Source organism: Leiobunum rupestre, chromosome 11 (genome assembly GCF_980474605.1).
Source record: "Leiobunum rupestre chromosome 11, qqLeiRupe1.1.hap1, whole genome shotgun sequence".
Lineage (NCBI taxonomy): Eukaryota > Metazoa > Arthropoda > Arachnida > Opiliones > Sclerosomatidae > Leiobunum > Leiobunum rupestre.
The window spans coordinates 28301315-28322854 of record NC_143394.1 but is presented as its reverse complement, the minus strand read 5'-3'; the positions used below and the strand labels follow the sequence as shown (position 1 = coordinate 28322854).

Here is a 21540-nt window from a genome sequence, read left to right as displayed (position 1 = left end):
AAAATGAAAGAAGTTAAACAATATAAAAATTTGTAAATATTGTAAATATTTTTAGGTAATAAAGAAATTAAGAAATGTTTTAATTAAAATATCTTTCATTTTCTACTACATTTTTAAAAATGAAAGAAGTTTAACAATATAATTATTCTAATATAATTTCAAAATCAGGTATTATTTAAAGTACAAATGCATAATTTAGTGAAGCAATTCTTATTTAAATACTTTTATTTAATTAATTCGTGTATCTGAAATAAATTAATGTACTAAGTTACGTTTTAAAGAACCTTTTGTAACAATTCCAATATATATATATATATATATATATATATATATATATATAAAAAACCGTGATAAATAGTAAAACCCACTTATTTTTCAATAAATACATTTCAGATACACAAATTAATTAAATAAAAGTATTTAAATAAGAATTGATTCACTAAATTATGCATTTGTACTTTAAATAATACCTGATTTTGAAATTATATTAGAATAATTATATTGTTAAACTTCTTTCATTTTTAAAAATGTAGTAGAAAATGAAAGATATTTTATTTAAAACATTTCTTAATTTCTTTATTACCTAAAAATATTTACAATATTTACAAATTTTTATATTGTTTAACTTCTTTCATTTTTAAAAATGTAATTGCTTGACTTAAATAAAGCGTGAAAATTATTAGTTTCAAATGATATTTACAAATCTTATCAACTCTAAAGTCCATTTTTCAGGTATTAGTAAGTATTTCATACAAACTAACTTCTAAAATATGGATTTAGTTCGTAAATAAAATTCTTTTAAATTACTTTGAAGGACTCTTTATACGTTTTGAATTTGAATAATATTAAAAACAATAATCTAAGATACCCTTTAAAGTTAAATTGCTTTAGTTTATCAGTAAAACCACTTACTTTAAGTATTTTTTAATCCGTTCGGTCTAATAGTAGATTACGCACCTATAATCCATGATGTTTTCATTTAAATTCGAATTATAACGAATTGAAAGTTTGAAGAAAATATTAATTTAGTTTGTAAATGAAATCCTTTTATAGTACTCTAAAGGGCTCTTAATACGTTTTGAACTTCCAAAATAAATTAATGTACTAAGTTACGTTTAAAAGAACCTTTTGTAACAATTCCAATATATATATATATATATATATATATATATATATATATATATTATATATATATATATATTATATATATATATAAAACCGTGATAAATAGTAAAACCCACTTATTTTTCAATAAATACATTTCAGATACACAAATTAATTAAATAAAAGTATTTAAATAAGAATTGCTTCACTAAATTATGCATTTGTACTTTAAATAATACCTGATTTTGAAATTATATTAGAATAATTATATTGTTAAACTTCTTTCATTTTTAAAAATGTAGTAGAAAATGAAAGATATTTTAATTAAAACATTTCTTAATTTCTTTATTACCTAAAAATTTTTACAATATTTACAAATTTTTATATTGTTTAACTTCTTTCATTTTTAAAAATGTAATTGCTTGACTTAAATAAAGCGTGAAAATTATTAGTTTCAAATGATATTTACAAATCTTATCAACTCTAAAGTCTGTTTGTTTTATTTAAAAAATAGGCTTGTTCACTTTCGATTATTTAAACATTTAACAATTTTTATTTAACTATTGGTTATTTAAATAAATACCACTTTTATTCAAATAAATGCTCGGTTGGGTAAAAAACACAATTAAATAAGTTAAAATGATATTCTTTTTACCAACGTTTTTTAAATAAATCGGAAAATTTGTGCTTTTAAACGTAACTTAGTACACTAATTAAGTATTTTTAATTTACCGTAATTAAAATATAGGTAAGTTGTTTTTATCTTATTTTATACCTACGGAAGCGATAAATAAATTAAAGCAATAAATTATTGGAGTTTGGAGATGGGTGGAAAAAAAAATTAGGCTCTTCGTTTTTCCAACTGCTTTTCTAATGTACCCAAAAATGGACCAAAATAGACCAAAAGTACCCTTAAAACGACCAAAGTCACCATTTTCGGCCCTATGTACCCCATTTCGGACTAAAGTACCCCAAACTGGACCTATTAGCTTTATTGTAATGTTAAACTCCCATAGAGATTCCCCTAAAAGAAAAAAACTTGGGGTCCAATTTTGGGTACATGAATTATTTCGGAGAGGGAATCCATGTTTTAAATTCAAATGAACCGCGCGCCCGGGCAATCCGCGCCTCTGAACTTTTGTAGTATTTTTCTATGTATTTATTACTATATATATATATCCCAATATTAAATGGGAACCATGTATGCGTAACAATTTCAATATGTAAATATAGGTATAAAAATATGATAATGAAATTTAAAACTTACGTGCTAATAATATTAAAATGAAGTTTAAAAATATTTCCATTCTACGTCATTTTAACAACGAATATTCCATGACGTCAAAACACTCAAATCCGTGTTTTAAATTCAAATTAACCGCGCACGCGTGCTCCGCGCCTCCCGGGTAATCCACGCACGCGCGCGTTATCTCTCACCCAGTGAAATACTCGTGAGATAGGTTCAAGTGCCAAGCGTACTACAATGATATTAAAATGAAGTTAAAAAAATTTTACATTCTACTTTAACAACGAATATTCCATGACGTCAAAACACTCTTAAATTCAAATTAACCGCGTCCCCTGGGGAATCCACGCGCGCGCGCCGCCTAGGTTATCACTTTTTACATCATTTCAACTTATTCCGTACGATAAAACGCGATAAGATATACGTTCAAGTGTCTTTCGAGATAAGCGTAGATAAATGAACAAGTTAGCCTGGACACAATATGTTGATATACGGGAAAACAAATCGTCGCGAGAAATACCCTAAATACATTAACTTTTCGATGATTTTTCCCCCATTTCATCCCTTAAATCCCGGATTTCGATCCCGAACCCAAACCCGAACCCGGGACTGACGCCACACCCTCACTTTCCTTCTACTATATACATTTGACTTTTATACTAAATTAAAAATAATAATAATAATAATATAAAGAGGCGAGTGAAATGAAACTAACGTTTTTAAATAAGATAAGAGAAAAAATGGGGCAATAGTTTATATTTAGTTGTTTATTCAGTTCACGAAATTTCGCTAAACAAAACGGTTTTCACAGATACTACTCACGTCACTTTTTATACACTTTTGGTAGTAATAAAAGAAAATTAACGCGGGGAAAAAGTAAGAACAACACGTTCTCCGGAATCCGATGTTTAATTATCGGCCTAATTAGGAATATTAATGACCACAAGTGTTTTTTTGCCCCTTATAATAATAAATATAGAGGAGTTTCGAAATGTTGGGGTTATTCTTTGTATTTGCAATGGATTTTCTATTTTCTAATAATATGGCAACCACCATTAATTAAAAGGCCGAACGTGCTTAATTGTCAAATTATTACCCCCCCCCCTCTCCTCTGGTCATCTTTTGACCCGCGGCCCTCTTTGTCATAGCGCCGTTTCGGTGTAAAAACGTGCTATCTTTAATTTGTAAAAAGTAATCCAAATTAAATGTTACCAAAAAGCTAAACCCTAAACAAATTTGAAGAAATTAAATTACTTACAAATAGCTCGTAAAGACGCGAATCTCGGACAAAATTGATTAAAGTTGTAAGTCGGAAAATTACCCGTTTGGAAGATTGTCCGGAAAATTACCGAGGCCCTTTTTCCGGAAAATTTTCCGTATATTTCCTAAAAAAATAAAAAAAAGTTTTCATTCCATGATTAGACTATTATTGTTTCGCAAGTTTTAATTTCGCAGCATTTTCACTTCATTTTTTCGAATCCAAAAGTAAAACTAAACCTCTAGAGTAGTAATACATGTTTCAATTTTATATTTTTCTGGAAAATTAACAACTTTAAAATAGATCTTCGAGTAAAAAACTAAATGAAACTAGCCAAAAATTACTAGCCAAAAATTCCAACGATAGGCAGGTTTCGTCCTATTTGGGACCCATCAGTACCATGCGGGAAATCTGGATTGCGACTGTTATACCAAAAAGTTTGGTAACATTCATATATTTATATTGATTACTAGGTAATACGTTAAGCTCGCGTTAGAAAACGTATAGAAATGTAAACGTACGTAGCCTTATTGCGCGCAGACTGTTTATCCCACACGTCTCCCCATTATGGCGAGTTTTTCAGGGCTGTCTTAACTTGTCAATAGGCGAAAGCATAAAGTCGGTTATTGCTTGACCAACTTGTTAAAATGGGACGACGAAATAGTTCAGTTAAAGGCTATGGATGAATTCGTAGTATCTTTGGTGGGAGGGCTAATGAAAGCATTGTCGAAGCTAGTCTTCCCATTAAAACAAGAAGGCCTCGTTACTTTATAATATCACCTATTACAATTACGATTTTTAAAATATTTTTAAAACAAAACTTTATTTTTATTTATTACTATGGTCCAAAATAATTTTACTTCGGAGTAATTCTGGTAGAAATGTTTTAAAATATTCACCACCATAGATACAGTACTTGTATAATATTTGATATCAAACCCTTTGGCAACGCAAAATTAAAAAATGTTAAAGGATAATAAATAATAAATAAATCAATATTCTCTTGAAGTTTCGAGAGATTAATAATAAAGCTACAGTCTTTTCTTTACCCTTTTCACGGTAATTAAAAATTTATACTCTAATAAAAGTTCATTAAGGGGATTTTTTTCTCTCGTAGGCGGGGCCAAAGCCGTCAGAGTGATCTTACCATAAGCGATGCCAAGATAAGCATTCCAAGTAGAGGTATGGATTCCTGTTACTACTGACTGAATCTGATAATTAATTACTATATTATTACATACCCTTTTCACGGTAATTAAAAATGTAAACTCTAATAAAAGTTAATTAATTTAAAATTCCTTTAGATTCAACTAAATCCTATCATTACAATATTTTGGACGGTTCTATATGTCCATATTACTACATTATTACATTTGTTGAAACGTCGAAAATAGGCAATTTTTAATTATAAATAAATTATTAATTTATCACGCTATTTATTAAAATTACAATTATCGAGCTAATAATAAATGATTCCCAAAACTAACATTTTAGAGTTACGATATTTTGTCAGTGAGTGGGCGATATGTCACTCCTTTAACGGGTTCAAATTAATGTCCAGGCCCATTTTGGTGCGCTGTTAAAAGGATCCGAAATGAAAATGGCTGGCCTCTTTAGGCCCGCATCTCGTGGTTGCTCAAAATAGGGTACCCGCATCGGATTAATTTAATTAAAAGTAACGGCGTGATTAAAATATGCGCAACTCGACTAATTAGACGAAAATGCTCCCAACCTTTTTCATTATCTGTCACTTGTCAACCATAGTTTGCTTTTTCTTATAAACGCGTCTTCGATTATTCATATCCGTGCTTAGAAATAAAGGTTATCACTGAGCACTATTAAATAATAACAGGAATTCATACCTCCACTTGGAATGCTTATCGCGGCAGATTTTCGTCTCAATGTGGCGGACGGTTTTTTGGACGTCACTATGTTAACTTAACAAACAACAACGTGAGAGGGGAGCGCGCGCAGAGGGGATTTTTTTTCTCGTAGGCGGGGCCAAAGCCGTCAGAGTGATCTTACCATACGCGATACGCCAGGATAACCATTCCAAGTAGAGGTATGGATTCCTGCTAATAATAATCGTTCGGGAGTGTCTTAACCCATACCAGGGGAAATATTACACTTGCAAAGGTGGAAGGGCGTGGTTTTTCACTCGGAAATCATGACCCAAACAGGGTTCTGTTTACATAAAAAGACCAACAACTTTTGTGGAAACTAAAATATATTTATTTATTAAATTGAACCGATACGCGGTATTTTGGCCAATAGGCCTTCAAGGCGAACTTACAAGTAAAGACTAACCACGGCCAACTTTGATCTCGCGCTATAGCGGCCAACCCATTCGCCGAAATTTCCCGCTATAACAAGCGTGACGCTGAACTCGTACAGTTTTTTACACTGGCTTCAATGCAAAAACTATTCTAAAAATAATATTCCGCTAGGGGCGCTCAACTCGTGTAGATATCTTTGCTCGTAGGTTAACATAGAAACTTCGACGAATGGGTTGGCCGCTATAGCGCGAGATCAAATTTGGCCGTGGGGCTAACTAATAGAATGTTTAAAAAAATAAAAACACGCGATACGAGAAATTAAAAACACGTGACGAGAAAAACGCGAAAACAACCACGCGACATGCAAAAATAAACCTACTATTAACATAAGTCTTTAATATTGTTCCATAAGTTTGTCATTTTGGGGAATATTTCACTGAGAGCTAGTAAAGAAGTGACGTCATCACAAGAAGAAAATTTAAACTTGTTAAATCAAATTTTCAATAACACTTAGAGTTCGACGGATTGAAAACTTGCGTTTAAAATTCTCATATTTTCTGCCAATTTTAAAAATTTTATTTTATTAAAATTTATAATTATAATTTATTAAATAAATGGTCTCGCGCGATATTATTTCAAATATTACTACTTTCACGTTTGCTTTTGTTTCACTTGAAAACCAAATTAGGGTTAATTTTCGTGTTTTACCTCGTCACTATTTCTTCAATAACTTGTCAACCACAATTCCGATTAGAAAAGTGAACCCAGATTTGGTTTTTAAATAGGATAACGCGTCGAACGAGCGTAAACACGACAAATTATACTAATGTTTTCGTGACGCCATTTCGGAGGGGTTTTACTATTTCCGGTATGGGTTGTGCCCTACTAGTGGTAGCGCATTATCGTAACCGGCATAATATTTTCGTGAGGGTATTCTTTCCGTGAAGCCCTCACTCGGCTCTCTACCTAAAATAGAAACAAATTGACTGCCAAACAAAAACGGCCAGAAACTTTTGATCAGGACTGTACATTATCGTACGCGCAAGCTGAATTGTCGAAAAATGCGTACTATATATATAGGGCGCCATTGAAAATATCATACGTCCCAAAAATGAGTTCGAAATTATCGACGTGTACGAAAATTTTCGTACGTCTGGAAACGCTGATTGCCCACTGATCGCCTCAACATACAACTCGGAACAACTCCTTCCGCGTTGAGTTTGCAAGTTCTCTCCCCACTGGCTTAAGCGGTTTCCCCCGAGCTCTTCGTTTTCCCCTTCCCATAAAAACTTGTCGAGGTTAACGGTAATAGTTAGGGTAGGGAGCTGTTGGCTCACGTGGCATGAAGGGCTTACCACCACCCTCCTACGCATTGTAACCCGGCCATCTGTTTAAAGGCATTATAAGTCGCAAGATGACTTAGGCCTAAGGGGGTGCCTTGGGTATTAGCGTAGTAATAAGCGGATATAAATACATTATTGATCATACCATGCGTGAAAAAGCTCATCCTTTTGGCTAAGTATTATCAGTGTGGCATTGTCTTCAAGCAGTCCCAAGGACCCAACTATATTTACCAGCGGATGTGGGAAACGATTTTACCCATATACCTAATAAAGCTACCATCAAGATAAACAGAAAGAGATGAAGTCAGTAGCGGAAATAATGCTCCAGCAGACCAGGCAATGTAGGGGGCCACAGGGCTTCAGGGGACCCCTAAATTCCTATCAAATAATATGCTAGATACCGACTAAAACCCAGAAAAGAGTTTCTAGGGTGTTTTAGCTACGCCACTGGGTGGAGGGAGAGAGTTATAACCATTTAAAATGATTTTTTCCCCGGTTAGTAGTCGATGATGTTTTTGGGGTCGTACGAAAAGGAAAAGAATCCATTATCAAGGGGCATTCCGGCTGTGGGTTCCAAATGCTTTATCGCAGCCTCCGCTCCAAACTGAAAAATGCCCCCCGTTCTTTGGCGCAAAAAATAGGTAGAGGTACGCTACAAGGGGGGGGGGGGGATTGGACCCCATAACAGCGAGTAGGAGGGAGATGTACTTATGTCATGAGGGGAAAAAAGCATGATATTTTTTGGGATGTCGCGGCGGCGACGATGAAACGGCGCTCTGGCCGGCGTCCAAAAGTTTTATAATATCGACCATCAGTTCTTATTTCCATCTTCGCAGTTCTTCCCCGGGAAGAATTCTTTAAGTAAGAGAGAAACAAGATGGTCAGTGGCCAAATAGCTCACGCGCCGTTTTCGGAAATTAGTTCTGAAGGAGGGCTTCAAACGGCTTTTCTGGTCGAAATTATCAGATAGGAAGAGATTCAAGTCAAAAGTCTCACACATCTAAAGATGTTCAAGTCGAAATTCTCAGGTATCTAAGATTTTCAGGTCACAATTTTCAGAAATCTGAAGATGTTCAGGTCACAATTCTCAGAAATCTGAAGATGTTCAGGTCGCAATTCTAAGAAATCTGAAGAGATGCAGATCGTAATTCTCAGATATCTGAAGGTGTTCAAGTCGAAATTCTCACACGTCTTAAGATGTTCAGGACGCATTTATCAGACTTCTGAAGATATTCAGGTCGTAATTCTCAGATATATTTAGATTTTCAGGACGCAATTCTCAGATTTCTTAAGATATTCAGATCGCGATTCTCAGACCTCGAAAGATATTCAGATCACAATTCTCAGATATCTGAAGATATTCAGGTCGCAATTCTTAGAAATCTGAAGATATTCAGATCTCAATTCTCTGATATCTGAAGATATTCAGATCGAAATTCTCAGATATCTAAAGATGTTCAGGTCGCAATTCTTAGAAATCTGAAGATATTCAGATCGCAATTATCAGATACTTGAAGATATTCAGTTAGTTAGATCAGGTTAATCTTTTAATACTCTCACCCAGCAATCTGATCTCATGTTGTATTAGATTAATTTTCACAAGTAGCTGATCTGATCTAACTAGATTAAGTTAGTCGAAGAGTTATACGTTTACTATAAATATAATCTTTGCAAAAAGCAAATCAATATAAAAATAAATCAAAAATTCGAATGGAATTTAAACCGAGTGATTTGTAAATCGATAACTGTGAGACACGTAGGCCTATGTCAAATCCGCTAATGCTAACAGCAAATGAAGCTTGTGAAATTTGAAAATGACAATTGTAGGGTTGTCTACTTGTCTGATCATGGTCGCGTAAGTAATTTAAGTTTAAAAAAAATTAAATATTTTCAAAAGTAAATAAAGTTTAAGTCTGCAATGGACGAAAACTAAAACATATACACTAGAAATATTACGATAAAAGTTTTCTTTTAACTTTGTTCGCGCTTCATTTGGGAAATTAAGGAACAAATTGGGCGTGTTTTCTCCTTAGTTATTCGCTTTCTTCCTTCGCGTGTCCTCCTTGTCGATTAATAATGCACTGAATACCGGGAAACGTTGACGTTAACGTAAACTTGAGCGGGGGTTGGCTTCTCCGCATTGCGTACCGGGCGACGCTCCCGCTATTAGGGAAACAGGCCGCCTGACCTCGTTCGCGCCTCCCACCTCGCCACGAAGTTGAAACTCTAGAGAGTTTCTTCAAATATTTATTATCCTACCGTCATTTCAGTTAATTTGTGGCACACGCTTTTCTTCACTTTTCGCAGTTACAGAGTTTTGGCTTTCACGAGAGCCAAACATTTTTGCCCAACTTTGTTGGTGAACCGAGGGGCAGGTCACTTCCATTTTGGGTGCGTCTTAATCATAGTAAAATGATTAAGTCAGGGTAATCGTGATTAAATCGGGGTAATCAAGATTAGAAAAATCTAATCATTCTAATCATGATCTAATCTTTTTAATCAGGATTTAATCATTTAAACGAGATTTAATCATTCTAATCATGATCTAATCATTCTAATCATGATCTAATCATTCTAATCATGATCTAATCATTCTAATCATGATCTAATCATTCTAATCATGATCTAATCATTCTAATCATGATCTAATCATTCTAATCATGATCTAATCATTCTAATCATGATCTAATCATTCTAATCATGATCTAATCATTCTAATCATGATCTAATCTTTTTAATTAGATTTAATCATTTTAATCACGATTTAATCAATATAATCGGTTGAATCGAGAATTTATCAATAAAATCATAACTAAAGTACTATTTAATCATACTAGTCACGATATATTTTTTTTAAATCAGGATTTAATCATTTTAAACAGATTTAATCATTTTAATCAGATTAAATCATTGAATCATGATTAAATCAGATTAAATCATTGAATCATGATTAAATCAGATTTAAACATTCTAATCATGATTACACGTGATTCAATCAACTTAATCGTGATTAAATTGAATTTAATCAAAATAATCACGATTAAATCGGATTTAATCTTTTGAAGGGTGCGTCGTTAATCACCTGCCCCTCGTGGTGAACGTTTTTACTCCGACTCAAACTATTCGCCACTGCACAGAATCGGAGTAAAATGACGTCAAAGCCATACTCTTCTTACCCTACTCCGAAATCCCGGAAGGTGGGGTGGAGGAGTGGTTAGGGCTTTCGCCTCGCAGCAAGAGGAGCCGGGTTCGATCCCAACTTGTGGCACTGGGTGGAAACTCGGAACTACTCCTTCTGCGTTGAATTTGCAAGTTCTCTCCCCACTGGTTTAAGGGGTTTTCCTCGAGTTCTTCGGTTTCCCCTTCCATGAAATTTTGTAGAGGTTGACGGTAATAGTTAGTGTAGGGAACTGTTGACTCGCGTGGAATGCAGGGCCTGCCACCACCCTCCTACGCATTATAACCCGGCCACCTGTTTAAAGGCATAATAAGACACTAGATGACTTGGGCGTAAGGTGGTGCCTTGGGTAGCTGATTATTATTATATATTATCCTTTAGTTTTGTGAAATCAAAGTATGTATATTAAAATTATTAGAGTGAAACTAGTCACTCTTCAAAACGTCGCCAACACATTGTGGAATTTTTTTACCCAAAACAAATTTATCGTGTGAACAGTGGCCCTTCGGAAAATTTTTAAATCCCTTTTTATCCCCTTAAATGTAAAAAATTCCTAACATAAAATATATATATTGTTCTAATAATAAATAGTTTGAATAACACATCAAAATAATGTAAACACAAATGTCTACGTCATTTTCATGTGTTGCTAAAATTGCCTAATTAAGATTATTTTATTACTAATAACTAATTTTGATAATATCTACACGAAACAAAATTTCGCTGTTTCGGACAAAAATTTAAAAGGGGCTATTTTAGCAACGAGTGCAAAAAGAATAGCTTTATAATCTGCTATAATTTATGTGACGAACGTTATATTCATTTATAGGTTAATTACCGCTTTGTTATACCAACACCAACAACAATATTATAGTTCGGATTTTTCCTTTTCTTAGTTTGCAATATAAGTATTCAGCTTTAAATCTCAGCTAACATTAACTTCAATAATCTACTTTGATATTTTTCATATTACGAGTGGTGCCTTATCAAAAATTCAGATCTCTTTACGTATATATAAAAGCCTTTTAGGGCGATTTTCCATTTTAAAGTGCATTAACTTTAATAAAAAATGTGACTTGAAACGCGATTTAAAATTGCATAAACTTACGAGTTTAAATTTCCCTGAATTAAAAATCTTTACAAAAAATCGTTTTTTTTTCCACAGGAATAAAAATTAATGAAAATCTAAATGATAAATAACAACCATGCAAACCGTATTTTTATTGTAATGGGCAGTTTTATTATGTACGCGAAGGAGTTTTAGCCCGAGAATAACTAATCCAATTTATTTAGCGAACGCCCGGTATAAGCCAAGTTGTTTTCAGTATACTCGTATCGTCCGCATCGATTTTGCTCATCTGTCGGCTTTTGGGAACTAAAGCCTTTGGCGCGCCAAGCGTAAAAAGAAATCTAAATAATATAAATCTATGGCGTGACAGATTTTCGCTGTTTTGCGTCCGTTTTTCAACGAGCGAGGCGGGTTTCTAACTTCCTATTCTTTCACACGAGCGAATCAGAGAACAAACTCACTTTCCTGTCGCCATTTCGTGCCATCTTCTTTTATTCATTTCTCCTTTGAGCAGGCTACTCCTCGTAGCTCCCGATGGGACTTCAAGATATGGTTCTTTAAAATTTCTAACGTATTGACGTGTTTTGGATTCAATAAGCACTTCTAGCGGTATATTTTACTTATCTCTAAAGCTTTGAAAATGCAGCCTGACCAAATCAATCTTGAAAATCCACTAATTCTTCAGAATAACAATCGAATGCTAGTTTTTTTCCCAGGTTTCAAATATAGCTTAAACTTTGATTTAATCTATGGTTTAAATCTACGGTTTCTTTAAAAAAAACTTTGACCTTTTTTTTTATAAAAACCATAGGGGAATTAGTTTTTGGGAGAAAAACCTTTATTCTTATTGAATTTTAATCTACGTGCCCAATTTTTGTAATTTTTTACTGAAATTAATTTTATCGTAAATGTATGTATACAGTTCAACGGCATTTACAGAAGCTGTAATTAATTTTAATAGAGCGTTCTATAAAATCGGCCCAAAACCGGCCAAACTTTTCATACAGACTATGGAGCTAGTTCAGCAGGACCAACAACTTTTTGTTATTCTTTGGTTTAAGAGAATGTCCTGTCTTTATATCAATATTTTAGGAGTTGTAGGAGGAGCCCTAGGTGTTGAAGTATGTTGGGGGTAAGAATATTTTCATGATCTAAGTTTCTTTTTAACCCCGTGGATCTGGGACTAGTATTTTGCTTATTTGCCATCATACATTTATCACAAAAATCATTTAAAATAAGAAAAACGGCGCGGAAAGCCGGAAATTAGTGAAGTCTAGGCTAGAAACTACGCTACTCTTAAAAATCGACTGCTTTCAATTTCTTACTGGTTTGACAGATAAATATTTTTCTCTCGCACGAAAAACCGGCCAAACCTTCACCTCCTCCGAACTCAAAAGGGGGAAAGTACACCACAGCGATTTTATAGAACGCTCTATTGATTTAAACTAGTATTTGAAACTAAACTAGATTTAAACGAAAAGGTGATTTAGGTTTTTTGAAAAAAGTGTTTTTTAACCCTTTTGTCTTGTGTTTATGAAATATGGCTAAAAATTGTTGTTGTTACTAAGAAAATTTAAAGCAATGTAAATACAAGTACTTATTCGATTTAATTTGGATTACATGCAAAATGTATGGAAAGAGAGACAAAAGTTTTTAAAAATAAATAAATAATTCATTCAAATCCGATTTAAATCAAATAAATATATTTTTTCGATATTTTAAAACCAAAACAAGTTGGCAAGCCAAAATATACCTCTCCTCGGAAGAATTGTCCCTAGTGGTATTAATTTCTCGAGATAACCCTTAAAGATATATCTCCGCAATTTAGAGTTATTTGTTAAAAATATTAACCCATTTCTATCCCGCCCGGTATAAAATTTTAATTATAATTAAAATAATTGAGACGAAACGACCAATTTTAATTTATTCAGAATATCATAAGTTAAGTAGTTACAACAGTAAGTTAGACGTACTATAACAATGCACAATTGAATTAAACCCTTTTACAGAACAGGTTTATCAGTTAAATATAATACGAAGCAAATTTTAATGAAATATCTACAGAGGCTTTTTGGAATTACTCGCTTACGAAATACTTGCCGCATCTTTAACGCTCATTTTATTTCAACACTCGCCCTTGATGAAGATACCGTAGATATCTGGTAGTGGACGACTCGTTCACTTCCTGTTGACGTTGTGACGCATACCACATGAAAAAGACCAATGCCGTCCAATTTCCAATATCATATAATGACTCGCACACCCAAGAAATCATTGACTGCGTTAGAAATCGTAGATATCCAAATATCCACACCAAATGTATTTACAAGAAGCAAAAACCTTACCATCAACAAAGCACAGAGAGCCACTTGACTAACCGCCACCTCTTAAAGCAATTAACGTTAAATTATCTCCTTTGAATTAACAGAACTATATATAGGTCGTTAAGAAAGTGGACCACCCACAGGGTCTACCCTTTAACCCTCTAATCTCGGCTGACTGCGCTAAAACAAGATTTAACCTTTAAAAAATACCAGATTAGGCCTTCATAAATTCATTAATAAAAAAAGACTTTATTACCTATTATGCTTACGATGCCTGTCTTAATTTCAGTGAATCTAAGCAGCTATCGGTGGTTCTGTGGTAGAGCGCTCGACTGCCAAGCCGAATGGTCTGGGTTCGAAACTTGGGTGGCGCATTTGTTTTTAATCAATAGAGAAACGCTAAATTAGAATTTCTTCGATGCAATAATTTCAATTTCAATTCTATTTCAATTAAACCAAAATTTCGTAATCTATTAAATACGCTTCCGATAAAGCTGAAGGTCTAATTTTCAATAAGGCGTAACAAGTGTCGGTGGTTCTGTGGTAGAACGTCCGCCTGTCAATCAGGAGGTCTCGGGTTCAAATCCCGCCCGATGCGATCGCAAATTGATACTAAGACGAATACCGTGTACAACTGGTGGAAACCCTGCCATTGGACGTTGAGAGGTAGCATTACACTCAGCACTCGGTCCGTCCCAAAGTCATTAAGAAGAAGTTGGAGAGAAAACGGCCATATAAACACAACAGACTCAACATGCACATCCATCAGAACACAAACACAACAAATTCAACACTCACAACCTACGCATAAACATTACAAAAACCGTAATACACCAAACCGTCACGACGGTGAGCGAAAAAACACCATCCAAACCAAACCGCAAATGCATCCGTTAACGCTCACCGTCACACGGTGGTTTTGCCAACCCTTTGAGAAACTGCGTACGCAGTGATTACACTTTGCACCGAAAATGCGAACGCGTTCGCAGTCCTGACAGACAGACACACCCACAGACCCACCCACAGACCCACCCACAGACCCACAGACAGACACGGTCGTTGTATAACCCCTCCTAGGGGACTTTGTCCCCTCGGAGAGGTAAAAATCAGAAACCCTAAAACATTATTGTGTAAGATAGGCAATGGAGGTACAGGGGTACATTGTACCCTCCCGTATTTCAGTCGTGGTACACTCAGCAAAATTACATTACTAAAAATGTCATAGGTTTCTATCTGTAATTTTCCAAATGCATCCAATTTTAGAAAAATTGATGCAAAGGAGGAAACACGAAACCCAGGATGAAGAATAAATGTTTGAACCAAAAAATTCATTAGTTTTAGCTATTTTAAGGTAAAGCAGGGTACATGAAGACAGTAAGAGAGTAGCTGTTTGGACAATATTAACAAATTGATTTTAGTTAGATTTTAGATAACGAATGTTACATGAAGAAAGTAACAATGGTTTTTTTAATAGATAAATGGAGTAAAATTGATACGAAATATTGGGGCTTGAATGGTATTACGTGCTTCGTATTGGACAAGTCAAGATTACGTTTTTAGTTACTTCTGAACCTGCTTTGAAAGATTCTGAATGCGCTATACAGGGGGTTTCAAAAGGTTATGCAAAACTTTTAAGGAGTTGTAGGAGGTGAATTGAGAAGTATGCCTGTTTTTCCCCCATTTTTCTACGATGAGGTAAAAGAGCGCCAAAGAGCTTCAAAGTGTGGCCTACTAGCCCCTGGAATTTGGCTAATTTGGCAGTAAAAGACAGCGATAAGCAAGAAGCCCTTTTTTACCGCAAAGATTTATTTAATAACGCACTGAAAGAAAGTTGGCCGTGCGTATGTACCCATAAAAAAGCTTTCCCTGGCACTGAAAAAACTCATTTGTGAAACAGCTATTTAAAAAATATTTAAAAAATATTACCAATTGTTTAACGTATTTTGATTCGTTTACTTGTAGGGTATTATAAACCTCTCATTGTTAATATTGAATATTCTTTATGTATAAATTGTTTGTAAGTTAATTTAAATTTCAGCCTCTGTTTATAACTATAATAATAATAATATAATTGCCCAAAAAAGGGCTATAAGTACTTAATTCTCAAAATGTAAAACAATTTATAGTAAATAAAAAAATTAATTGAATTGAATTGAATTGATTCATAACTAAGATAATATTTATACGTAAAACACTTGTAGCCTTGTCCACTGCCTTCTATAATACTAGGCCTAGAAGTAAGAAACAAAAAGGGGGTGGCGGTAACGATTTTGAAATATCCAATAGAGGTCGCTTTTTTGGGTAGGGAAAGTGGGGGAAATTCAAACGTACGCGAAAAATTTAAATATTAATAGCGAAAATACACTTTAATAATGTCAACATTCAATTTATAGGACTTTAATTTCTCTTAACAAATAAAGAAATAGATTTAGTAAAAACAATTATTTAAAAATAAGCTTGGTTCTTCTACAGGTTTTTTAATCCATTAAAAAAATACATTTATTGTTTTGAAGCCACCAAAAAAAACCCAAGAGAGCGACATCTAGCGCGAAAATCATGTCAGTTTGAAAATGTCACTTAAAAAATCGACGTAGCTACGATTTCTAGGCCTAGTATTATAGAAGGCAGTGCCTTGTCCATACATTTTTCCTTTATCATTGACAAATTAGCATAGGCATTAGCGAATCCATTATTTGGACGCTTATGAATTGCTCTTAAATTTCTGTCAGCCGAATTTAGTCTTTCAATTACAAAAAAATATATCTCGAATGTTTTTCGCAAAGACTAGTCTCCGATTGGTAAAACAGCGAATGGACAATATTACATTCTCAGAAGTAGATAGTTAATTTAAGAAGTAACTACCACCAGGCGCTTTCTCGATATGCTGATTTTGGCGTCACTGTGAAGACGTAACGTTGTAAACAATTACAGCGCTGTAATTCTTACGGTTATAATAACACGATGATTATTTTTAATCTAGGATTCCAATTCGCGTGATTTTAGTGAATTTTGTCGCATCACCTCGGGCTGGAATAGAAACTAAGACTTTTGATAACTAAATATTTTAACAGTCCTTGATCGCCTGTGGGAAATTATTTATCTAAGGAAGACTATGATGACCCTGATGATTACCATGGAAACGGGCGTAGTTTACAGCCGGGATACTCGGCTCTGATAGGACCTTAAGCCTCGTTTCAATCTGTTCGTTTTTAATCATTTGAATATGTGAATTTACGCGTAAATAGATCAGTTTCTTGAACATGATAAATTTTTCGCAGCACTATGCCAGCCTTGAACATTCCAAGTGTATAGGTATATAATTTATTGTTTGTAGTCATAGTATAATAAAATAATTATTGAGTTCCAATTCCTTGACAATATAAGTTTATCGGAGATAAAAATACCGTTGAAGGTCTGTGTCGAACTCGAACGTCAGATTCTAGAAACTTCAATTATCGGAATAGACGCTTAAATAAAACCTGTTCAGTGATTTGCCTAGAAGTAGTAATACAGGGAGCCCGGACATACTTGTAAAAGCGTTACATTTTAAAGCGCTCGCTGCTTAATGTTTCAATATAGAAGGGCTCGTTCAATTTCGCACGCGCCTCCTGAAATAAAAAAATTCGCGCGCGCTATCAAATTTAGCCTTACAAATAAAACTAACATGAACACGCGACTGTTTAATTCAGTGACTCGCGCATGCGCGTAGCGGAGGAAAGAGAAAGAGAGCGGCATTTATTGAAGCGCCTATTGTCGCTTGAAAAGATGCGTAATTCGAAAAAACAATTTTTAAGAGTTGCTCGTAAGTCGTCTGTCAGTTGACTCGCCTCTCTAACGACTAAATTTATCAGACACGGATATTTCACGGTTATTTTCGTTTCCCCATTAAATCGAGAATTAAATAGTTCGATTATGGAATCCTTCTGTATGTCAGTCAGGACTTGGAAGTACCGGGGACACCCGATCGGAACTCAGAGACGCGATGTCTTGTTTCTTTTCACGTCGGCCATTCGATATATTTTTCTCAAAAGGGAAACTTGGCTATAGTTTCCTGTCTTTTTACATTTTGCCCGTTCTCTTGTCTTTATCTTCTCCGTGTGACTTTTGTCTTGATTTTTCTATCGTAAGAATACAGTGGATAACGCGTAGCTTTTCCTGAGCAGTTTTTTTCGATCTCTACCGTGTCTGATTCCTTGGTTCAGGGGAGGGGAAACCGGTTACCGGCTATTTGAGGAATTTAAAATAATCACTGGTGTAACAGCACTCCCTGACCCGTGCCCTTGTCCTTCGCGGCCTGTTATACGATCTTGTTTCGCCCCAGAGCTCCTCGTTTTTCATTCTCTGCACTTTTTCACTCGCCGCTATAATTGAAATTGAATTGGCCGAAAATAAAACGTCCAATGAATTCGAAAGCGCGCGTTGCTAACAGCCGCCGCTAGATGGCGATAATTCTTTGAATGCAATATCAAGAATTACGCTAGGAAGAACTTGGGACGGTGGCTTATAACCAGAGTGTTAAGTTGTTATACCAACGCTCCGCCCCATTACCGGCTTCATCTTGATTTTTAGGTCTAGAGTGCCATTTTTTGAAAAGAATACGAAACATTATTAATTAATTTAAATACATATTTCCCGCCCATCACATTTTATTTGCAAAACTGCAAATTATGTTGGACACAGGGGTGGCCAAAAATATGACCTAGATTTAGCTAAATAGAAAATGTTAAATATAATTTTTTTTCTAAAACATAACGATGACAAATGGCCTTCGAACGGTCCCAGTACATTCTAGAAGATTTCCGGGAGCGTCACGCGAAACCATATCGAAAATCGACAAAACCTCCTTTTTCAACTTTGGAGATTATCAAAACGAAAACTTTTCCTCTCTTGAATAGTGAATGAGCTTTCGTAATTATAGATAGTTCATCTCTTTCAATTTCCATTATCGATTTAATTACTTTCTCTCTCTCTCTCTCTCTCTTAAGGAGTTGGACCAATAACCTATGGTTACCTTTCGAATAACCCAGCATTCCGGAGGTGTTTTCAATGCGTTTCTATAATTTCAGCATTCTCTTTTATAGTGGTGATATTCCGTTTTATCAAACCCAAAATCTTTCTTCTATTATTTTTGAGTTAATAATTTTGGATTAAAGAAATTGAAATATATTAATTACAAATGCGAAGCGCGTAATCTTGACTGTCTGAAATTATCGTTGGGATATTGTCAATAATTACAGGGCTCATACAGACCTGGAAATATCAGGGAATTAGTTTGTCGACCGGCAAGTCCAAGAAATTTCAAGTTTTTGTTAAAAATCGGGAAATCAGGGAAATTTATAATAATTTAGAAAGTTTGTCCTAAAGAGTACAAATTTACATCAATAAGTATTTCTTAGTCAAGATTTTACTTTATTAAGTTCTTCTCATATACGATATGGAACCAATTTATCGTAAATGTTAATCATGAAATGAGTAACCTTATGAAAAGATTGGTTAAATTAGCAATGACATGGGTAAGTGTTTTCAAAATAATAGGATATAACCTTAATTTTAATTGAGACTACGTCAAAACAAAAGGTGCTTTGGCACCTGGAAAAATCAGGGAAATATCAGGAAAATCATTTTTTTTTAAATTGTATGAACCGCAAATTAGTCCATGCTTTATTAAAATTAAAACGCGCTTATTGTAACTGAATTTTTTTGTAAAAAAAATTAATAAGAATACAATGCTTTTATAAAATTATAAAAAGCTTCAATTAACTGTATTTATTCGCTAATAAAAAGTTTATTAAGAATGTATTTTCTGAAGAGCTTGATTTCCCAACTTCATTATTTTAAGGGTGATAAAATCCGCGAAAAAGTAGATTAGTCCATAATTAAAAGGGATAATATAGCTAAACCCTAAACAAAATTGAAGAAATTTTGTTTAGGGTTTAGCTATATTATCCCTTTTAATTATGGACTAATCTTATTTTTCGCTTATTTTATCACCCTTCGCACAGTCCATAGGTGGTTTCTTCTAACTTCATTATTTTAATTTTGACAATGACAAATTAATTATTAATTATTATTAATATTATGAAATTGATATTGCAAACAGCTTAAGCGCTATTTCCGATCTCACGATCGAAATTAAATACGAAAATGAATTCGTTTAATTACCCACGCTTTTGTTAAACGCAAAATTTAATAAGAAAATAAAAAAACCGTCAAAATGTAACGATATCAGTCAACGAGGACATTGAACAAATGAGGATTATCCGTAAACAGGGCACGCTCAATGGAGAAGGAGGTAGAGAAGAACGTTCTAAAAATAGACTCGGCTTTCGGTTTTACCTTTCGCGGGCCACTGTTCATGCATAGGCTCGAAAGAAACAAAGAAGAGACTCACGTGAATCCATGGTGAACGAGATAATTTCTCGATTGGGTTAAAATAACCCTTCGTTGTATGATGTCCTAGGTTCTACCGCCGAGTGCCCGAATAATTTCCGGCGCCCGTTGGGCCTATCCACGACTGCTTCGGGGGCCCCGAGTGACTGAGGATTCTAGTCGGAAACTAGCCCCCGAGAAGTTGGCGCGCGCTCGATTTGAGAGCCGCTGACGATGCGGCACCCAACTGCTGCAGAGATAGGCATTCTCTCTTTTAACCGTTTATAGCCACAACGTATTTTGCCCCGACCTTGCGTCCTAGTCCGCATGGTGGCGCCGCGAATGGATTCCGTAATACACGCGTATAAAAACGCCGAGGGATCAATTGTCCAGAATTTTAACGATTTTATTATTTTATTTTTGTGTCGCAAAAAGTTTCGGAATTGGTCTATTTTTGGCCTACTGCGCCTGTAGAAGTGTTCCACTAGCGGCGCTTCGTTGAGTTAGGCGAAGCTACTTTCCAGGCGCTCCGAAATGCAAATATTATATCTGACATGGTAGCGATGGCGTGTTTTGGGGATAAGGTACAGTTTGTGAGTGGAATTCTAAGAGGGTTCGCTGTTCCCGGTCGTATCGCACTTGAGAAAATTCCGATGCTTGAGCATATTGATTTTGTATCGCATAAATAAGAGGTCGAACGTATGGTCAAGCCAGGATAACCATTCGACAGATACGCTTACCGTTATGTTTTTTTTTTTGCTATTTTTGAAAGTGGAATATTAACCTAAAATTTAGTAAAATTTAACTTCTTTTATATTACCTATGAAATTTTTCTCAATTGTTTTATTTTATGTTGATAAAACAGCTTTTCACGTCTCTACCCTTTAAATTTATAGTAAACAACTTAATTAATTAATCCTTAAGTATGAAATTTATCACTTTATCTTATACTGCTTAAATATTATTCATTTGAAATATGTACCGCTGATTTTTCAAAATACTTTTCTGAAGGACAAAAGAATGCGTAGCGAGATACATCTCATAGCTACTTTCTAAAAATATTTATATAGGCAAAATGTGGTTTAAAAATAAGCAAATATTCTTAGGGAGGGTAAATTGTACACTTTACATTCAAATGTATACAATAAATTGTGAGCTTTGATGCTGTGTATTTTTCCGATTGGCGGGAAAATCGTTCCCATTAAAAACTTTTACTAAAGGATGATTAAAGAATTTTTAAATAAAGAAATAAATAATGATGAAGTACTTTTTTCCATTAATTCCGTAAAAAAAATTAGCCTTGAAAATTTTCAAATAATCTAAGACAAAAGCTTTAATTTTATATTTTTATTGATAATTTAAAATTCAAAAGT

The 21540-nt window shown here is 34.3% G+C and overlaps 1 protein-coding gene across 1 annotated transcript in view; it reads right to left on the bottom strand.

The window, feature by feature from the left end:
- The window catches only part of Mctp (multiple C2 domain and transmembrane region protein), a 148314-nt gene extending 128073 nt beyond the window's left edge, over positions 1 to 20241 (bottom strand). Inside the window, exon 1 of the mRNA XM_090164251.1 lies at positions 20190 to 20241. Within this exon, the coding sequence (XP_090020377.1) occupies positions 20190 to 20199 (10 nt within the window). The 5' untranslated portion in view covers positions 20200 to 20241. The remainder of the gene's footprint in view (positions 1 to 20189) is intronic.
- Between the last annotated feature and the right edge of the window lie 1299 nt (positions 20242 to 21540).